General features: G+C 48.9%; 1 protein-coding gene across 3 annotated transcripts in view; it reads right to left on the bottom strand.

The window, feature by feature from the left end:
- Positions 1-10,441: 10,441 nt before the first annotated feature.
- The window catches only part of KLF8 (Kruppel like factor 8), a 49,871-nt gene continuing 42,860 nt past the window's right edge, over positions 10,442-17,452 (bottom strand). For all 3 annotated transcript variants that reach the window (XM_019540337.1, XM_019540338.1, XM_019540336.1), the window contains one exon: positions 10,442-14,066. In XM_019540337.1, coding sequence (XP_019395882.1) covers positions 13,885-14,066 — 182 coding nt within the window. In that variant the 3' untranslated portion in view covers positions 10,442-13,884. The remainder of the gene's footprint in view (positions 14,067-17,452) is intronic.

Here is a 17,452-nt window from a genome sequence, read left to right on the forward strand (position 1 = left end):
CATGCTAAAAAGACAGAGTAAGTCCTCTTTAGCAACAATCCAACTACAAGTTTCCCCCACTGGCACCATGTCCCCCTGGAAGGCAAGCTGTACAGCACCTTACATTGTCAGCTGGGTTTTACGATGCTGTTTTGCCTGATTGCTCTTTATTTTTATGTTTAACTGCAGCCATTTATGTCATTAAAAGTAGAACAGGAGGAGGCCATTTGTGAGGTGATACAAATTACCCAGGCTAATGACTAGGTGGAGAGCCAGCCAGGTTTATCAGCCACTGAAGCCTGGGGGTGGGATTCCAGGATGACCCTTCCCCCTTCAGCTGGAAAACACAGCAACTGCATAGGAAATGATCAAAGCAGGTTTCCTGGCAAAGGCAATGACCAGAGCTCTTTGCTTCTAGGTAGTGTCAAGCACAGGAGAAAAAGCTGGTTAGAAACCTGGCTGAATTGTTGGTCTCAAAGGGTAGTAATCAATGGCTCAATGTCTAGTTGGCAGCCAGCATCAAGTGGAGTGCTCCGGGGGTCAGTCCCGGGGCCAATTTTGTTCAATATCTTCATCAACGACCTGGAAGATGGCACAGAGTACACCCTCAGCAAGTTTGCAGATGACACCAAGCTGGAGGGAGTAATAGAGATGCTGCAGGGTAGGACTAGGAATCAGAGAGACCTTGAAAATTGAAGAGCGGACCAAAAGAAATTTTGTGAGGTTCAGTAAGGCCAAGTGCAAACTCCGGCACTTAGGATGGACCAGTCCCACGTGCCAGTACAGGTTGGGGGCTGACTGGCTGGGCAGCAGCTCTGCAGAAAAGGACCTGGGGGTTACACTGGACAATAAGCTGAATATGAGCCGGCAGCGTGCTATTGTTGCCAAGAAGACTAATGACACGCTGGGCTGCAGTGGTAGAAAGGTTACCAGCAGACTGAAGGAAGTGATTCTTACCATCTGTTGGCACCTGGTGAGGCTACATCTGGAATACTGTGTCCAGTTTTGTGTCCCCCCCCCCCACCAATAGAAAGAGTGTAAACAAATTGGAAAGAGTCCAGCAGAGGGCAAAAAAAATGGTTCAGGGGCTGGGGCACATGACTTATGAAGTGAGGCTGAGGGAGCCGGGCTTATTTAGTCTGCAGAAGAGAAGGCTGATGGGAGGTTTAATAGCAGCCTTCAACTACCTGCAGGGTGGTTCCAAAGAGGACGGAGCTGGACTGTTCTCAGTGGTGGCAGGTGGCAGAACAAGGAACAATGGTCTCAAGTTGCAGCAGAAGTTTGGCTTAGATATTAGGAAAAACTCTTTCACAATGAAGATAGTAAAATACTGGACCAAGTTGCCCAGAGAGGTGGAGGAATCTCCATCCTTGCAAGTTTTTAAGACCCAGCGAGACAAAGCTTTGGCTGGGATGATCTAGTTGGGAATGGTCCTGCTTTGACCAGGGGATTAGACTAGATGACTTCCCGAGGTCTCTTCCAACCTTTTTGACGATTCTATTATCAGCATTATAAGAATGTCTGTATAAAGAGGGATAAATATCTCAATAAAAAAAATCCCCACAGAAAAAGCCTTGTCAACCAATGTGGACATTGGCTTAAATATTTTCTTTTGCTCAGGCAATGTTATTTTTCATTTAGAAATAAAACAATTTGGATTTCTTTTTTTCCAAAAACAAAATAGCTTTGTTCTCAGGGTACATTATAAAAGTTTTGAATTTGTCCTGTGCCTTCTCCTGTTCTCAGAACGTAAGTGGGTGCAAAAGCTGGATTTCCACACATACTACAGTGGAATTTTTCAGAAAATCTTTTAAAACTACGTTTCAAGGATTTTCCTCAGGAGGAGAAAAATCAGAATGCTGAAAATGCAATCAAACCAAAGGTCTCAGGCCTCTCCCTGAAGTATCCTGAGCCCTTCATTCAACCACCACAAAAGCTGGGCATATGTGAATATTGTTATTTATGACTTGCACTACCATAGTACTTAGGCATACATCCTCTCTGGGTTGGGTGCTGTACCAGAGAGAGAACCAAAAACTTCCCACCTCCGAGAATGGAGTCAGTAGTTGAAGGACACGAATGAATGGCTCCTAGATCTTATAGACCTTAATGGGTCATAAAGTGCTTTGAGATACTGAATGAGAAGGAGAGACTTGGAGAAATGCCAAACAGTTGGCCACAGTCAGAAACATGGAGCCTGGAGACAGAGTTTCTGGCGTCTGGGGTGTTATCAGGGACTCTTGAAGTAGCCAGTGAACTTAACTGGAAGGCATGAGAGTATCTGCGATGTTTGAGCCAGGACCATCCAGTTCCACAACCTCAGCAGTAGCGACACGGGACATAAAGAGCCTGTTTGCAGAAGACCTGACTCCAAAGTGGGGTGGAGATCTGCCTAAAGGGAAAGGAGTTGATTCAGTCTGCCTGGTGGATCTGACCCATTTGGTTCACCCTCGAAATCTCTGAGGAGGCCGTTGTCCTCTCTGGAGCTGGGAACTGCCTACTTTTACAGCTCAGTGACTGCCTTCCCGTGGGCTGGAGAGTCACCCCAGAGTCCATGGGGATCTATTGGTACCCACCCAAAGCCTTTTCCCTACAGCTCTGGGGCTTGGCCAGCTGGGCTTCAGAAGCAGCCAACAGGAACCAGAGATGACATCATGCCGAGTGGAGAAAGTGAAATGACAGTTTATGAATGGAGGGAGAAGCCTGGATTCTCCTATAAGGACAAATAATGAAGCTGTGATACTTGCACCACTCAGCAGAGCCCAATCAGCAGCTAAGAGATCCATATACAATACATCCACATTGCAAGCTGTGGGGTGATGGCAGCTTGGAGCTATACCTCTGTGTAGTCATGGCATCTCAGGTTTCACTGCTTTCTGTACAACCTGTCCGGGTTCCCAGACAGACACTCAGGCAGTCGCTGTACTCAACTCTACGAGATCAGCAGTCCCTGAGCTGGCCATGTTGGGGATGGCTTTGCTCTGGAAGTCATGCTCTTTGCTGTAGTAGTGCACACATGCCCTTAGATGGAGCATCTGCACTTGTGGTTAGTAAAATTACCATTGAATTCAGCATTGGACAAAGGTTATGCAGGTAGTTTGAGTGTCTTTACATGTGCTCCAGGGTGAAGAGGAGGGGTGCTTTACTTAGAGTAGCTCTCGGGAGCCTCTCTAAAGCACCCACAGAGTCTTGTTTATTCAGCATCCAGTGCTTCAAAATGTTGGTGGGGGCACTTTGACTAAAGCTTGTTGAATGAGCTTTAGCTAAAGTGCCCCTGCTGCCATTTTGAAATGTGGAGACACTGAATACACGTGATGCTGAGGCTGCTGGAGCATGCTAATTAGCACACTCCAGCAGAGTCAATAAATTGAGTGCTCTGACACATGCTAATTAGCACGTGTCAAAGGCAGGGTGCCCTTTACATTGATTGAACCTTACCAGTTCCTCCATTTGCACACACCCTGGGACTAATTATACAATTTTAGGGACATGCAGTCACTCAAAGAATTGGAAACCTAGTGCTTAAAATGTCACAACTAAACCTATGAACTGGCACGCCAACAGGAGGGAAGATGACATTCTCTTCTTTGGAGGTCCCATTTCAGGATGTCTATACATCTTGACAGTTTATGAATGGAGGTAGAAGCCATACCGAGCTACTGCTTTGGTTCTACTCTACTTTGGTTTAGAAAGCTTTCTTTGAAGGGAAATGGCTTTCTTTACACTGAGAGTTTGCATTCTGCAGAAATCAGCGTGACTTCAGTTGGCCGCATGTCATCTAAGCTTGGAAGGTTTGACACAACTCTTCCAGCAGATGACCTTTCTGGCTACAGTGTCTGAGAATATAGCAAATGTTATGCAAATATTGGTGAATATTCAGAGTAAGCAAATTTCAAATTCACAACTGTGAGTATTCACAGTAGGCAAACTAACCCTATTGTTCATCTTCATCCAAACAGGTAATGAGAGCTGGTTGGCTGTGTTAGTTTGAAGTCAGGCAGAAGGCAAGGCAGAGTGCCGACTTAGGGTGTTTTTACACATGGTCGGCGGGGAGGGGAGAAGAGGGGAGTGCTTTAATTAAAAGCACATATCAGCGTCCCCACACTTCAAAATGGCAGTGGGAGTGCTTTAACTAAAGCTTGTTGGATAGGATTTAGTTAAAGCTAAAGCGCCCCCACCGCCATTTTGGAACACAGAGGTGCTGATATACGAGATGCAGAGGTTGGCTGGAGCATGCTAATTAGCACTGCAATTACAGCTCCTTGGAGCAGCCTCCCAGCACTCCCTACAGGCATCCTTAGAGACCAACTGGTTCAGAGAGGCATGAACTTTCATAGGTGATTACCTACTTCATCAGATGCACCTGACAAAGATTGAGGCTTGTAGAAAGCTCAACCCTCTCTGAACCAATTAGTTTTAAAGGTGCCCCCTGCCTTGCCTCCTCTCAAACAGGAAAGAAAACTTGTCCTGTGAACGGCATGCCCACCCAAAAAGGCTTTGAAGCACTGAATACTCATTCAATACAAGCTGCAGAGCAAAAGCTACTATGGCAAACATTGGATTAACAGACACAGCTGAGCAAATGGCTCTGTGCTGGTGAGCATCCTGTGAAGCGAAAGGTAAAATCCAGCGTCTTGCTGGGTTGCCAGAAACTGTCTGCTCAGTTCTTAGTTTCACAGAGTCTGGCTGAGGGAGAACAGAGTTCATCAGCCCTGAGCAGTGTGGTATTCCCAAACCCAGGCCCATAAATGTTTTATTACCCTCCCTACCAGCAACGTCCCCATTTCCCCAGATTTGTGTAAGTCTTGTAAAGCATAGCTGCACATGCAGCCCCACAAATGAATCAGGCCACTGGGAAAAAATATGAGCAGCTGGCCATGCTGTGCTAGTAAAGAGACAGTAAACCCTCATGTTTCATGCAGAGAAGGCAGCCCACTTTCAAAATGAAACCTCTTTAACAGGTGCCTGCATGCCAGCATTCATTCTGGTTTGCTTTCAGTTAAGCATTGGGTGTGGGGGCATTATTTTCAAGCGCTCTGTATAGACAGATTTCCAAACCCACTCAGGAGCCAGTGGTGGGAGTCTCCTTTCCGTCTGGCTCCTGCAGCACCCTTTTAGGAGAGCTGGCAGGAAGGATCTGCACAGCCAGCACTGCCCTGTGCTATGCACCCCCGTGGCAGCCATAGATAAAGTGCTGTGTTTCTGTACTGCCCTGGGAATAACCATTTACCCTTATGCTTATCTCTAAGGGTGTTGAAGGGCTTCTCCGGAATCCAGACTATTTGGCTTGTGCCTCATTCCTGGCCTGTCTCCAGTCTCAGCCCCTTCACTTTCCAGTCCAGCAGTTTTACTCAGTGCCCAGGCCCAGCCATGACTCAGGGGTCCTCACCTGGGATACTAGGTCTGTTGCTGTGAAATGCAAACAAAACATCTGCTCTGAAGACACAAGGTCAGGCAACTTCCCTGCAAGAGCAACCAAGCACAGGCAACCCCCTGCCTCACAGGGCAGAGAACCTTACACCATAATCTGCGAGGATCCCTTGGGCACATACTGCAAGATCCACCCCCATGCAGACAACCATCACAATGCCCTGATTCGAGTCAGAATAGGTATGGCAGCCCAGCACTGGAAAGGAGCTTCTGGGTCATGGAGGCCAGTGCCTTGCTCTGTAGGCAGCCACATCACAAACCAATACAGCTGTGAGCAAAATGGTTGGGTGCCCCCTTCAGCCTGGTTTTCGGCTTTGGGAACGGAAGCTGAAGTCATTGGGAATGGTGGGTACTCTGCACCTTCCGAGTTGGGTCCCACAAGACTCAAGCTGACCCCAAGACAGAAATGACTGGTCCAGTTTGAGAATGTGTGGAAACCTCCTGCAGATGGAGCCCCAGCCTGCAAGGCCCCCCAAGAAGCTCATGTCTGTGGAGTCTCAATCTGAACCATTTGGCTGATACTTGATCGGTATCACTGGCAGAAAGACTGGAGCTCAGTCCCCCTTCTAGCTTCTGAATTCCACCCAAATGGGACCTCAGAGGTCCTGCTGAGTTCACAACCTTTAGGACATAGTTCATTGGAGAGAAGGTAAGAAAGCCTGATCTCATCTCTTACACACAGTCCCAGCACCATCCTTTGTCCCCATTACAGTACTGGACTATTACAGAGCACAGGTGGGATATACTAACCATGTCCCAAAATAGCAGCCTGCAGTGTTCACAGAGACTAAGGCCTTGTCTGAGCCCATTTCCCCATGCACAGGAATAGGTTGGGCCACTGCTGTCTGTGCTCATGCTCCAGGCTCTGCAGCTGCTGGTGAAACTGCACCAGTAGGATCAACATGAGAGACTCTTTCAAGGTCTTGGTGCTAACCCAACCAGAAGGCTCCCACACCACTGCAGGACAGAGCTGTGCTGGGATCAGGATGGTGGACAATGGGAGGGGACAAGTCGGCCTCCAGCCATACCTCTAACTGGTGCAGGAAGACATCCTAGCCATAGTGACACTAACAAAGAAACCTCTCCAGGCCCTACAAGCAAGCACGCAGTGTGCACAAGACCTAGTGTGACATGATAAGGAAGACCAAGCAGTGCCTGTTAACAGGTGCTGTGGAGAGCTGCAAGTTCTGCATTTGGCTCCAGTAACAGTACCCATAGCAGCCAGAGCAGAAAACTGAGATGGACAGCTAGGGAGCATAACTCTTCTCCACCATGATGTCTCTTAGGGGGTGAGGAATGCCATCTCCGCTGAACCACTTCCAGACTCTTGTAGCTGAAGCAGAGGGGTAAGGGAAAAATAATGGTGCTGGGTCAGGTGTGGTGATGGCTAATAACTGGTGCAGGGGGAAGTGAGCACCAGCTCAGCTGTCCTTGGTCTGAATCATCTTCTGGAGAGCAAATCCTAGAGGACCTTGCTCAAGCAATGCTCCCAGAGTCAGTACTGGGAGGGAAATGCTCAGCGCTAAGCATTTCACTGAACCATTTCAGAATCCTGAATTTCAGTTGGACAAAGTACTCATGTCCCCTCCAATGCCCTAGGCAGGAGTCTGGATCACTACACCTCCCTGCTGCGTCCTGGTGGCATGCCAGAAGCAGACCATGGGGACTTTAGCCCATGCTGCCAGGGTCCATGGGCAATGCACATGTGATCAGTTTACCCTCAAAGTTAGAAGATCCCAGTGCTTGGATTCAAGCAGATCTTGGCAGCTTAAGATGGAGCAGGGCCAGGAAGCCATGAAAAGCACCAATAAAGCTGTGTTCCGAAGTTTAAAATACCATTTTATTAATTAAAAAAAAAAAAGTACAATCAAACTGGGTAAGATCACTCAGTACGCGGGGTCGCCACAGACGGCCCATCCTAGCCACATGCCCTGACCGGGGCTGGTGGAGAGCAATGCCAAACTGACCTGGGCATTTAGTCAAGTGACTGTGAGTGCCTGCCCAGACCAAACAGAATTTGGGGACAGGGAGCAGCATGGCGGAGATTAAAACCTACTGCATAGTGCTGCTTTTCCAACTGGCCACTCTATACAGATATGGCTTGGCTTGGAACCTCTCTGCCATATTGTTTGAATGATGAGGCCTTGCTTGATACAACACACCACCAGGTTAACCAGTTCAGGAGAGAAGGAAGAGCAGCAGGAAGGATGAAGCAAGAGAGAGCAGCTAATGCAAAACCTACAGCCTGCAGGGAAAGAACAACCCTCAAGAGGCAGCTGAAATAGCTACACTGGCAAGATGAGAACAGGCTCCCCTCCATGGTAGGTGACACTAACTCTGATTAACACCCCGATGTGTGGAAGGGGAACAGGGAGTCCTGACACAGAACATAAAGGGAAAAGCAACACCAAGAGAGTCTGAGAAGTCAGGGAGCAAAATTTGGGAGTTGACCATGGGCCAACAACTAGGGCAGATGGGTCCGTGGCAGAGAACAGCAACAGGCTAGACTTGGGCATGCATGAGCCACAGGTGTCCACTGGTGCAATCACTCTGCACTGTGAAAGAGGAGCAGACCTATGATGTACAGTCCACGCCAGCACTGCTCACTCAAATCCAGGCCAAAGCTACCTCGGAAGAACTCGGGTGAAACTATAACCATGTATGTTACACTGGGGCAGGGGTTTGGTTTATAGTTTATCCCAAGGTAGCCCTTCCCAAGGCAAAGGAGGCTATTTATTACTGGCTCTCCTGCCACCTCGTGGTGAAACACTGTCATAGCAGCCTACTAGATGCTGCTACCTGTGGGATAGGTGCACTCATGTAAAGGTGTCATGTAGCCCAGAGCCTTACGTAGCAGGGGCCACCCAGTCCCACCCCACTGCCTGCAAGAGCAGCTCTAGCAGACTGCGTTGAGTTGGGCTTGAGGAACCAGGTTTGAAGCTTCCAGGATCAGAGGTTGCCAGGCAGAATCTAAGGTGGTGGGAAAGCTCCAGATCCCAGGCAGCTGGCCTGGTGTAGAGCTAGGGAAGTGAGAGTCACAAAGGGCATCACCCACCACTTGCACTGAGCATCCATCAGCACAGACCTCACATCACATGCAGCCCAGACCTACCACACTTGCACTTCGTTATAAGTTACTCAATATTAATAAAATAATAATAATACTTTGCACTTCATAGCACCTTTCATCCAAGGATCTCAAAATATTTTGCAAGCACTGTTGAATGAAGCCTCACAACACTCCTGTGAGGTAGGTTAAGTATTGTTATCCCTCATTTGACAGATGGGGAAACTGAGGTACACAATGACGGGGAAGTGACTTGCCCAAGGTCACATAGGAAGTCCATGGAAGAGCTCAAAGGGCCCCAGGAGTCCTGGACTTGGGTTCTTTGCTCTGACCACTAGAGAGTGCTATTTTACCAAGTGAAAGAGTGAAAACAACAACCTGTCCTAAAAAGGATCAAGCTATTCCCTGTTCAAGCCACTATCATGTTTGGGCTATGACAGACCATCCTGCCTCAGCTTCCATGGTGGGGATAGAGTTAGATGGCAAGTGAGGGGAAGAGTTCAGTATGGAAATATTCAGGCTGCATCCATGATCCTAGTGTAACTCCTGCTAAACAGCAATGCTTTCAACTGATGTTGACAACTTTCACCAGTAGGTTTCAGTCAACACCCCACTGAGGTGCATGGAGGAAGTTTGCCCTCCCTAGGTGATTCTTCCTGGCTGTGTATCCTGGGGGCAGACAACACTATCAGAGGACCCAGGGCAAAGGGTGTCTACTAATCACCCATTCAGCCAAGCACTCAGTGCCACGTCTGATAACCTGAAGATTTAGCAGCATATCTTCCATATCGTTCTCTTGGACTGCTAATCTCAGTGGACACACAGATTAAGGCCCTCATTGGACTATGATACATCTAGGCCCTAATTTGTCCCATCTCAGGCTCTCACCTGCCTGCCCTTGCTGCATATGTGACTGTATTTGTTTGACACTGCTAGGAAGCATAATCTTAGCTGAAAGTTGTTGGAAGTGAGGGCCAAGGCTTTCAGTGACCTGTGGGGCAGGGTCTCAATTTGAGCCACATTCCAGGGGCACAGATTCAGTGAAGAAAGGAGAACCTGCTCCCAGCACATCCAGCTGCTCTATCTATCACTTTCTCAAGCTGAACATCTGAAAGTGGAGAGGCCAAAGGGACCAGTCACCTTGACAAACCTACTTACTACTTCCCATTACAGACCAAGAAAATATCCACGTCATCAAACAAAGGCATCTCAGCTCCTTTGCCTCACCTCTTCATAAACAGGCAAGGACAGGACAACAGGCTGAAAAAGCATGTTTAAGCACTAGGAGCAGATTGTCAGCTGGTATAAAACTAGCAGGGACTCAAGGACTTTGATGACTATTTACATTGGCTGAGGATCTAATCCAAGCATCTGCATCAGGAGCTAAGGCCAGCCTGAGGGTCCTATTTTGAACAGGCTTCTGATTATGTCTGTAACCAGGATAGGCATAGCATTAAGTCCCAGTTGTGCTTCTATAGACAAATGGTTAGCAGCTGAAGAGGAGCATACTGTGTAACCTTGTAAGACTAGGAACAGACTTCAAATTGATGCTTTTTAGAGGTGGTCACCATTTTTTGCATCCCACCAACATTCTCTCCCCTCTTCCCCCTCCCCCAAAAAAAAGTCAAAAGCATTTCCAAAAATGGGTTGTTCTTGATATCGTTTGTAATCCAGATATACCATTCTCCATGTTTTTTCACCTTTCTTTTGCCTCTTTTACCCCCAAGTCAACCTAAAATTTAAAGAGAAAAAAAGCAACCTTTAAAAAATGGAATTGGGGGAAGAGGGAAGAGGTATAGTGGAAAATGAGATAATTTAAAATCCTGCCAAAAGAAATAATTTTCACCCCCCCACACACACACAAAATGCTCCCCCCTCCCCAGCTCTATTAATAAATACACTACGAGTTACTAATTCAATTTCTGATCAAGGAATCTGAGGCCATGGGACCCATTCCAATCTCTCCCATATCATCAGAGACCGTCTGGCACCCACATTTCCTTCCATCTCAACACTGACAATCCAGGTCAGTCTTGGTTCCATTTGTTGCATGTTACATTTGTGGGTTCCCAGAGCTGCACTGCTTGAATTGCAACTGTTCCCAAGATTTTACTGGTTTGGAAAAAATAAAAAACAAACCCCCAAATTTCAAAGTTAGGAATTTTAAACCTGTTAATTTAAAATATTTGTACTAGAATTCCATTTGCAACTGCCCTTAGAAATAGCTCTATTGCTCTGTAGTAAAAGCTTATTTTGGAGAGAGTAGAAACCTGACATTTCAGAGAATAAAGCATAATCAGCATCTCCCTTTTAGAGTGATCATTATGGTGGGAACCCAGACAGCTTTGTTCTCACTACATTGTGACAGCAGCCTTTTGCCTTCCCCAACAAAGAAAAATAAACCTTTTTTTCAAAGTAAGATACACGCAGAAAATTTGTCTACTTTCAATATTATTCCCATGTAGAAAAACGTCAAATAGGTTTGTACAAATATCACAGATCAAGATTTTAAAATTTCATGGTTTAAAAAACAACCCCCCCCAAAAACGAAACAAAACAAAAAACAACCCACAACACCCCATGCCCGCCTGATCTGTCCAAGGGGGTTCATAGTTCCATGTGATGTCTGGGCCCCCTTTGCTTTCTTCCTTGTGTTTTGTCAGAGGCACGTGTGTTTTTACACTGATGCTCCAGAAACAGCAGGTTTCAACATTAAAAGAAAATCAAAACGCATTGGTCTTGCAGGCTTTCCCTGGCCCAAATGCAGAATTGTGGACTCCAAACACTCCAAAAATCACAGCTCTCCTCTCCCTCACCAAAAAAATCATGAGATTACTTGTACGAAGCTCATGATTTTATTAAGATGGCAAATGCTGAGGTGCTCCTTATTTGTTCTGTGGACTTGGGAGGCTTCAGGGACTGTGTTGTCCATGTCAAGGGCTGGACACTGTCTTGTGATGAAAGCTGAGATTGTCCCATAATTACAACTCTGGGAGCTGGGGCTTTAAAGGAAAAAGAAAACACCAAATATGGTTGGCAACTCTAATCTGATGGAGTTGCCTTCAGATTAAAAGGGGTGTGGGGGCAGGTGGGAGAATGGAAGGAATCCAAGTTAGCCTGGGGCCATGGTTCAGCAGGGAGACCAGCTAGCACTGCTGAGTGGTTTAACTTTTCCATGAAGCTGTCAATTACCTGCCCATTATAACTGGATAAGGAGGACACCAGCCTCCTTGGAAACTCACCCTAAAGTAGTAAGCCTGGCAGGCAACCTCGGGCTTTGGAGTGAGCAGACCCTCGTGGTCTGTGTCTTGCTTAGGACCTTGGGTGAAGGGGCAATGTGTCACCCTGCCTGCTGGCAGCCAAATGCAGCTGCCTCTTCTGCCACAGCCCAGGCCCAGGCTGTATGAAGCCAAGGCCTTGGGCAGGAGGCTCTGGGCTCTCCTTGAGTGACAGTGTTTGTGAAGCAGGAGGAAGGGCCCAGTGAAATTCTACTAGCCAGTCACAAGAGCGGATGAGCCCCCTCATGGCCACTGGGGGCTTGACAGGGACCCAGGATGCAAAGGGTTCAAAGACCAGGGTTGTATGTCACTGGACTGTGAGATAAAGCCCATCCCCAGAACTGGCTGAGCCCTCCCACACAACTCAGCCCAGTTCTGGCTGCCCTGGCACTGGGGAACGGGCAATCACCAAGCATCCCAGGGACCACAGGCCCATCTCAGAGCACGTGCACTATCTGACCCATGTCTGCTAATGCCATTCTGCTGTGGATGGAACACAGCCCCCACCTTTACCTGATTCAGATCCTGAAGTCTCTTCCCCTCCTAGGCCTTGCCCTTTCCCCTCTCTCCCCATCTGCTGCCTATGGCAGGGCTGCCCAACTAGCATGTAGCCTGTAAGGTGATCACTTAGTGTCTCCCCCCCACCAACACTCCCTGACCCCTAGCCCAGGCTCCTGGGCCTGGGGTGGGGCAGGGAAAAAGGGAAAGGCATCTTTAAGATCCTCCTCCAGGTTCTCCCTAGGACAGTGTGGTCCTAGGGAGTCTGCAGGGCTACAGGGTGATGAAATGCCCATGTAGCATAGCACAACATGAGGGATGGGGCACAGCTATACCGTGTGGTGTAAAGCCCTGGGAGTATGCAGCCCCTGGATGCTCAAAAGCTGAATAGCCCTGGGCTAGGAGAAGGCAGCCTGTATTTGTCACATCCTGCAGCTACTGAGCTCACTTCAGCTAAAGGAAAAGATGCAGGGGTAAAAACAGCTGTGGGAAGCCAGATAGCCTCAGCTCCCCACAGCATGGCAGGGGAAAAGCAGGTCTATAACATTAACCAGTCAACCATGCAGATGTGGGCATCTCCAGGCCCTACCCTACCCCCACCCAGAGATCATGTCCAAAAAGACCCGATACAGACCCAGAAAGTCCACTGGGGAAGGGGAGCCAGCTCAGCCCTCCATAGGCCAGATGAGCAAGAGAAGGGTTGACTGCAGCACATGTCCAAGCTCCTGTTTAAGTTAAAATGTTCCTACTGTCCTATTCCTTGCCCCGCGATCCAGGCAGAATGCAAAATCCCCCTCCCCCACCCACCCCTCAAATAGTCACAGTTCCATGTTCCGCAAAGTTTTCCCTTTGATTTGTTCCTCAGGCCCTTTCCTCCCCACCACTCCCCTCTTTCAGAGGCCCTGCAATCCACTTCAGCTCCTTCATTGCCTGCGGGGTCCTTTTCCTGTTGGAGCGTGCCTCTTTGCTGATGCCCAGTGCTAGGCAGATGCTCTCATGCCGGCCACACAACAGTGGCTCAGAGTCCACGAGCTACTGTACCAGGGAGCAGGAAGGGCAGCAGTGTCAAGGTGGAGTCCATCAGCCCACTGATTGAAGACACCCTGCTTCTACCGTGAGGCAGAGGCCCCTCTTTTCCCCCCCAATGCACGTGCGCGCGCGCGCACACACACACACACACACACACACACACCCTCACTGCCCTGCATCAGCCTTGGGCTAAACAGTGAATCCAGCCAGGCAGCTCATATGAATGGCTGAGGCCCCGCTGGTCTCAGGAGGCACAGGACAAACACAAGACTGAGTGTGCACACAGATACCTGCCCACAACTGCAGCTCCTGACCCCAGAGGCAGGGAGGAGGCAGTGTGCAAAACATACAGAGAACTGGGGGAGGGACAGGCCCAGGATGGGGGAGAGGAGGGAGAGAGGAAGGCAGTCTCTCCAGAGTCTTGTTGAGTCCCTGGTGCATGTGGAAGGAGGAGTCCTGGTCTCTGAGACATGGGCAGCCACAGGTGCCACATTGGCATCCAACCCACCACCGGGCCGAATCTGCTTGGAGACAATGCCTCCCATGGTGCAGTCTTTCCACTGTGGCTGGTGGAGCTGGAGCGAGTGGAGGGTGGGTGCCCGCTCACATCATAATGTGCCGCCGGCGGTGCAGGGCCAGGTGGTCTGAGCGCGAGAAGCTGCGGTCACAGTCTGAGCAGCGGAAGGGCTTGATACCCGTGTGCTTGCGGAAGTGCCGGGTGAGCTCGTCGGAGCGGGCGAACTTCCAGGTGCAGCCTTCCCAGGTACATTTGTAAGGCTTCTCTCCTGCAAGGGACAAAGGAGGGCTCAGTGCTTGGGCACACACCACTATTAGCATTAACTTTATTCATTCTATTACGCTAGCAAGAACTGGCCATCATTAAAATCAGGTAGTATTACACACTTAGTGGGTGCAATATCCACAGGCTTTAATCAAGACCAGGCATCACTGCTTATTAGGTGCATTATGGCTGAACATATAGCCCCTAACCCTAGACCAGCTATTGCCTTCAGGTATCCTTAGATCAGGGGTGTCAAACTCAGCTGTCCCCACAGGTTGAATGAGTCGCATAGGGCCAGTCCGTGGACTGGATCCCTAGCATGGATTGGCATCATCTGGCCTGCAGAACCAGAAATTTGGCAGCACTAGCATTAGTTGCTGTGACTCTTTCTGCCACCAAGTTTCCAGTTCCACAGGCCAAAAAACACAGCTCTCTGCACTCTGGATCCTACCTGTGGGGCTGGAATTTGGCGATAAAATGAAAGGCAGCAGCATTCACTGCCACAACTTCAGAAACTGTACCAACTACTGCTGCCACCTCTTGTCCAGCTGGCAAATTTCCAACTCTGTGAGCCGAATGAAACAGCTCGGCAGGCCGGAACTTTGTCACCCCTGCTCTGGATGCTACTGTAATATACCTAGTAAGAAAAAATGCCTGGCCAGGGTTAAGGGTTGTAGGTACTACACCATGACCTACCATTTCTCATACAGGGTATTATGGTAGCATCAAGATCTGGCATTGGCATTTTATGTTCTGGTAGAGCCTACAGACCAAGATCAGCATCCCACTGTGCTGGGCCTTGCCGAAGGAAAATACAGACACAGCATCTTCCCAGGCTTTGTTACAGGCCCTCGAGGAGGCACAAAGGATGCTTAGTGTGGCCATGCCAGGCCTCAGCAGAAGGCCTGTTTAACCTTTACCAAAAAGTTCCTATCCCCAAAACGTTAATTAGTCATTCAAGTTAAGAGAATGTAACAAAAACACATAAAAGTGTTTTGAACAGCAGGCAACTGCCATGGAAGCCATGGAAACACCAGCCCACAAGGTGTTCCCCTTGCTTCAGCTTGTCCAGCCTGAGTCTGAACTCACAGAAGCTGTGGAAATGCAAGGAAGTTCTATAAATCACTAGGTGCCCCGCAGGTACAAGGAGACAGTTACCTTTGCAAAGGGCAGCTGTTGTTGCTGACGTGTGCGGCAGAAGCCACTGCTAGGCTGGGGGATGCAGGAGTTGCTGGGATACTGGAGGGGCTGCTAGGAGGGAGGAATGGTTGCTAGGTTACTGGCGTGGGAAGTGAGGGGCTAGGTTGCTAGGATGCTCAATGAGAACCCTTAGACTGGCAGGGTGGAGGTGGGAGACACAGGACACTGGAGTTAAAAGTCTGCTGGCCACAGAAGCATCCCAGAAAAGCAGATGCTGCTCCTCTCCCCTGGCACGAAGGGAGATGGGGGCGCAGAAAGATGCCCTTATTTATGGAAATGAAACATTTTCTAGATTATTTTAGGCAGTTGTAGAAACTTATTTCTCCCCTCCAGCTGGGAGGCCAGGAGACAAAAGGAGCTTTCAAGCAGGGAAATATGAAAAAGAAGCAGTGCCAAGGATGGGCTTCCAAGCTCACTAGGAAGTTCAAAACACATTTTGCAGACAGAATGTTGCATGGTTTGAATATATAATAGCAATGAAAAAACGGGAAAGGGGGGAGTCTGTGGTTGTGTGATCAGCAGAGATCCTGGTTTTCTCCGATTTAAAAAAACCCCTAATTTTCAGCTAGAAAAAAGTAACCCCAAATACACATTTTTCCATGATTTAAATGAAACACTATATACCCCCTCCCCCCAAATTCCTAGGGCAGAGCACCTAGGCTGCCAGACCAGAGGGGAGGGCAGTTTGAGTTGCAGCACTAGGGCTCTACATCCTCATCACAGCCCGAGGAAAAAGGCCTCCCTTGGCCAGTACAGGACTGCTGCGCTCCCTGGCTTCTGCTGATGTAGTTTAGATTCAGTCTGTCTTTGGGGGACCTTAACTGAGCAGTCTGTTGATCCCAGGAGTCCTGCACTCACATTTAGACTTTCTCTGAGGTTATGGACTTGATCTGTGACCAGCTCATTAGAAGATCGTGGGGGAGGCTGGTGCTGGCCTGGACTGACAGAGACCCAAGCCGAATCCCCTGCTACAGACTTCCTGTAGGACTTCATTAGGCAAGTCATTTGGTCTCACTGAGCCTTAGTTTCTGCTTGCATAAATGGGGATAATAGTACTGCACTGCCTCATGGAGGTGGGGCAAAGGTAAGGCAAGTCTCTCAGCCAGATGGAAAGGCCCAAGCTCTGCCTCAGCCTGGGTGACAGCTGCCTGGCCAGCTGGCCTGCTTCTTTTTGAGTCCTGCCTCTCATGTATTGGCTGCTTCAGCCACACTGTGTGCAGTAATGAGGCCATCTAGTGGTCAGCTAAGTTAATGAAACACTGTTCCCTGCAGCTCAGCGCATCTTCCACCCACACACATTCTGGACAGAGATACAGTGGGCCCAATTTGGTCCTCAGTTAACCAGTAAAACCCCACTCAGGCTATGATCCTCCTGCACAGATAATTCAGGAAGAGGGAATCTACTGCCCCCAGCTTGCAATCAGCTGCAACGGACAGAATGCCCTAAAGGTCAAGATCTGTACAAGGAGAAAAGGAGGCTGGAGGGCTGAACACCTCCTGTTTAACTATTTCCACCCAGCCAGAGGCAGCTCCTGTATGAAGCCCTGCAATATGACCTTACCAGGCAGGGCTGGGTGCAGCAGCTGGGGAAGGGGCAACATTACACTAGCAGGCCTATACATGCTGACAAAACTCTCCTACAAAACACAACAGACTACCGTCTGGGGTGGAGGAGTGGGAAGACAGAAGGCCTGATCAGCAAACCCCTCCTCTGAGCTACCCAGGATAAATGCCCTTCCAGGATTATGTTCCAGCAATGCCCCTTACCGTACCAGCTCAGCCCTAGTACCAGAGCCCCAAGACCCCTGCAACATAACACAGCTCAACTTGCAATAGATAAGCCAGGTGTCTACACTCTACCTGCTCACTCCTATGCCAGCCCAGCTGCCACCTGGGAAGGACAGACAGCCCCTCTCCTCATCCCTATGGATCACAAAGGGTTCCTAAGCCCCAGGGATATAACAACTTCCCAGGCAAATACCAAGGACCTCCACAGACAATAGAGGGCTGTGTCTGGCTGGGAGAAGCCTGCAACCTAGTGGTTCACGTCAGAACTACACATGCAAACAAAAGGAGCAAAGACTCCACGCCCAAAATGCAGTCCTGGCATCTTAAAAGCACAGTGAGCAGGATGGTTGTGGGCACCACTTAACCACTGAGGCCAGAAGCTGCAATTTCTCTAAAGTTAAA

This window comes from Crocodylus porosus, unplaced genomic scaffold (genome assembly GCF_001723895.1).
Source record: "Crocodylus porosus isolate Cpor-Errol unplaced genomic scaffold, CroPor_comp1, whole genome shotgun sequence".
In the NCBI taxonomy this organism is placed as follows: Eukaryota; Metazoa; Chordata; order Crocodylia; family Crocodylidae; genus Crocodylus; species Crocodylus porosus.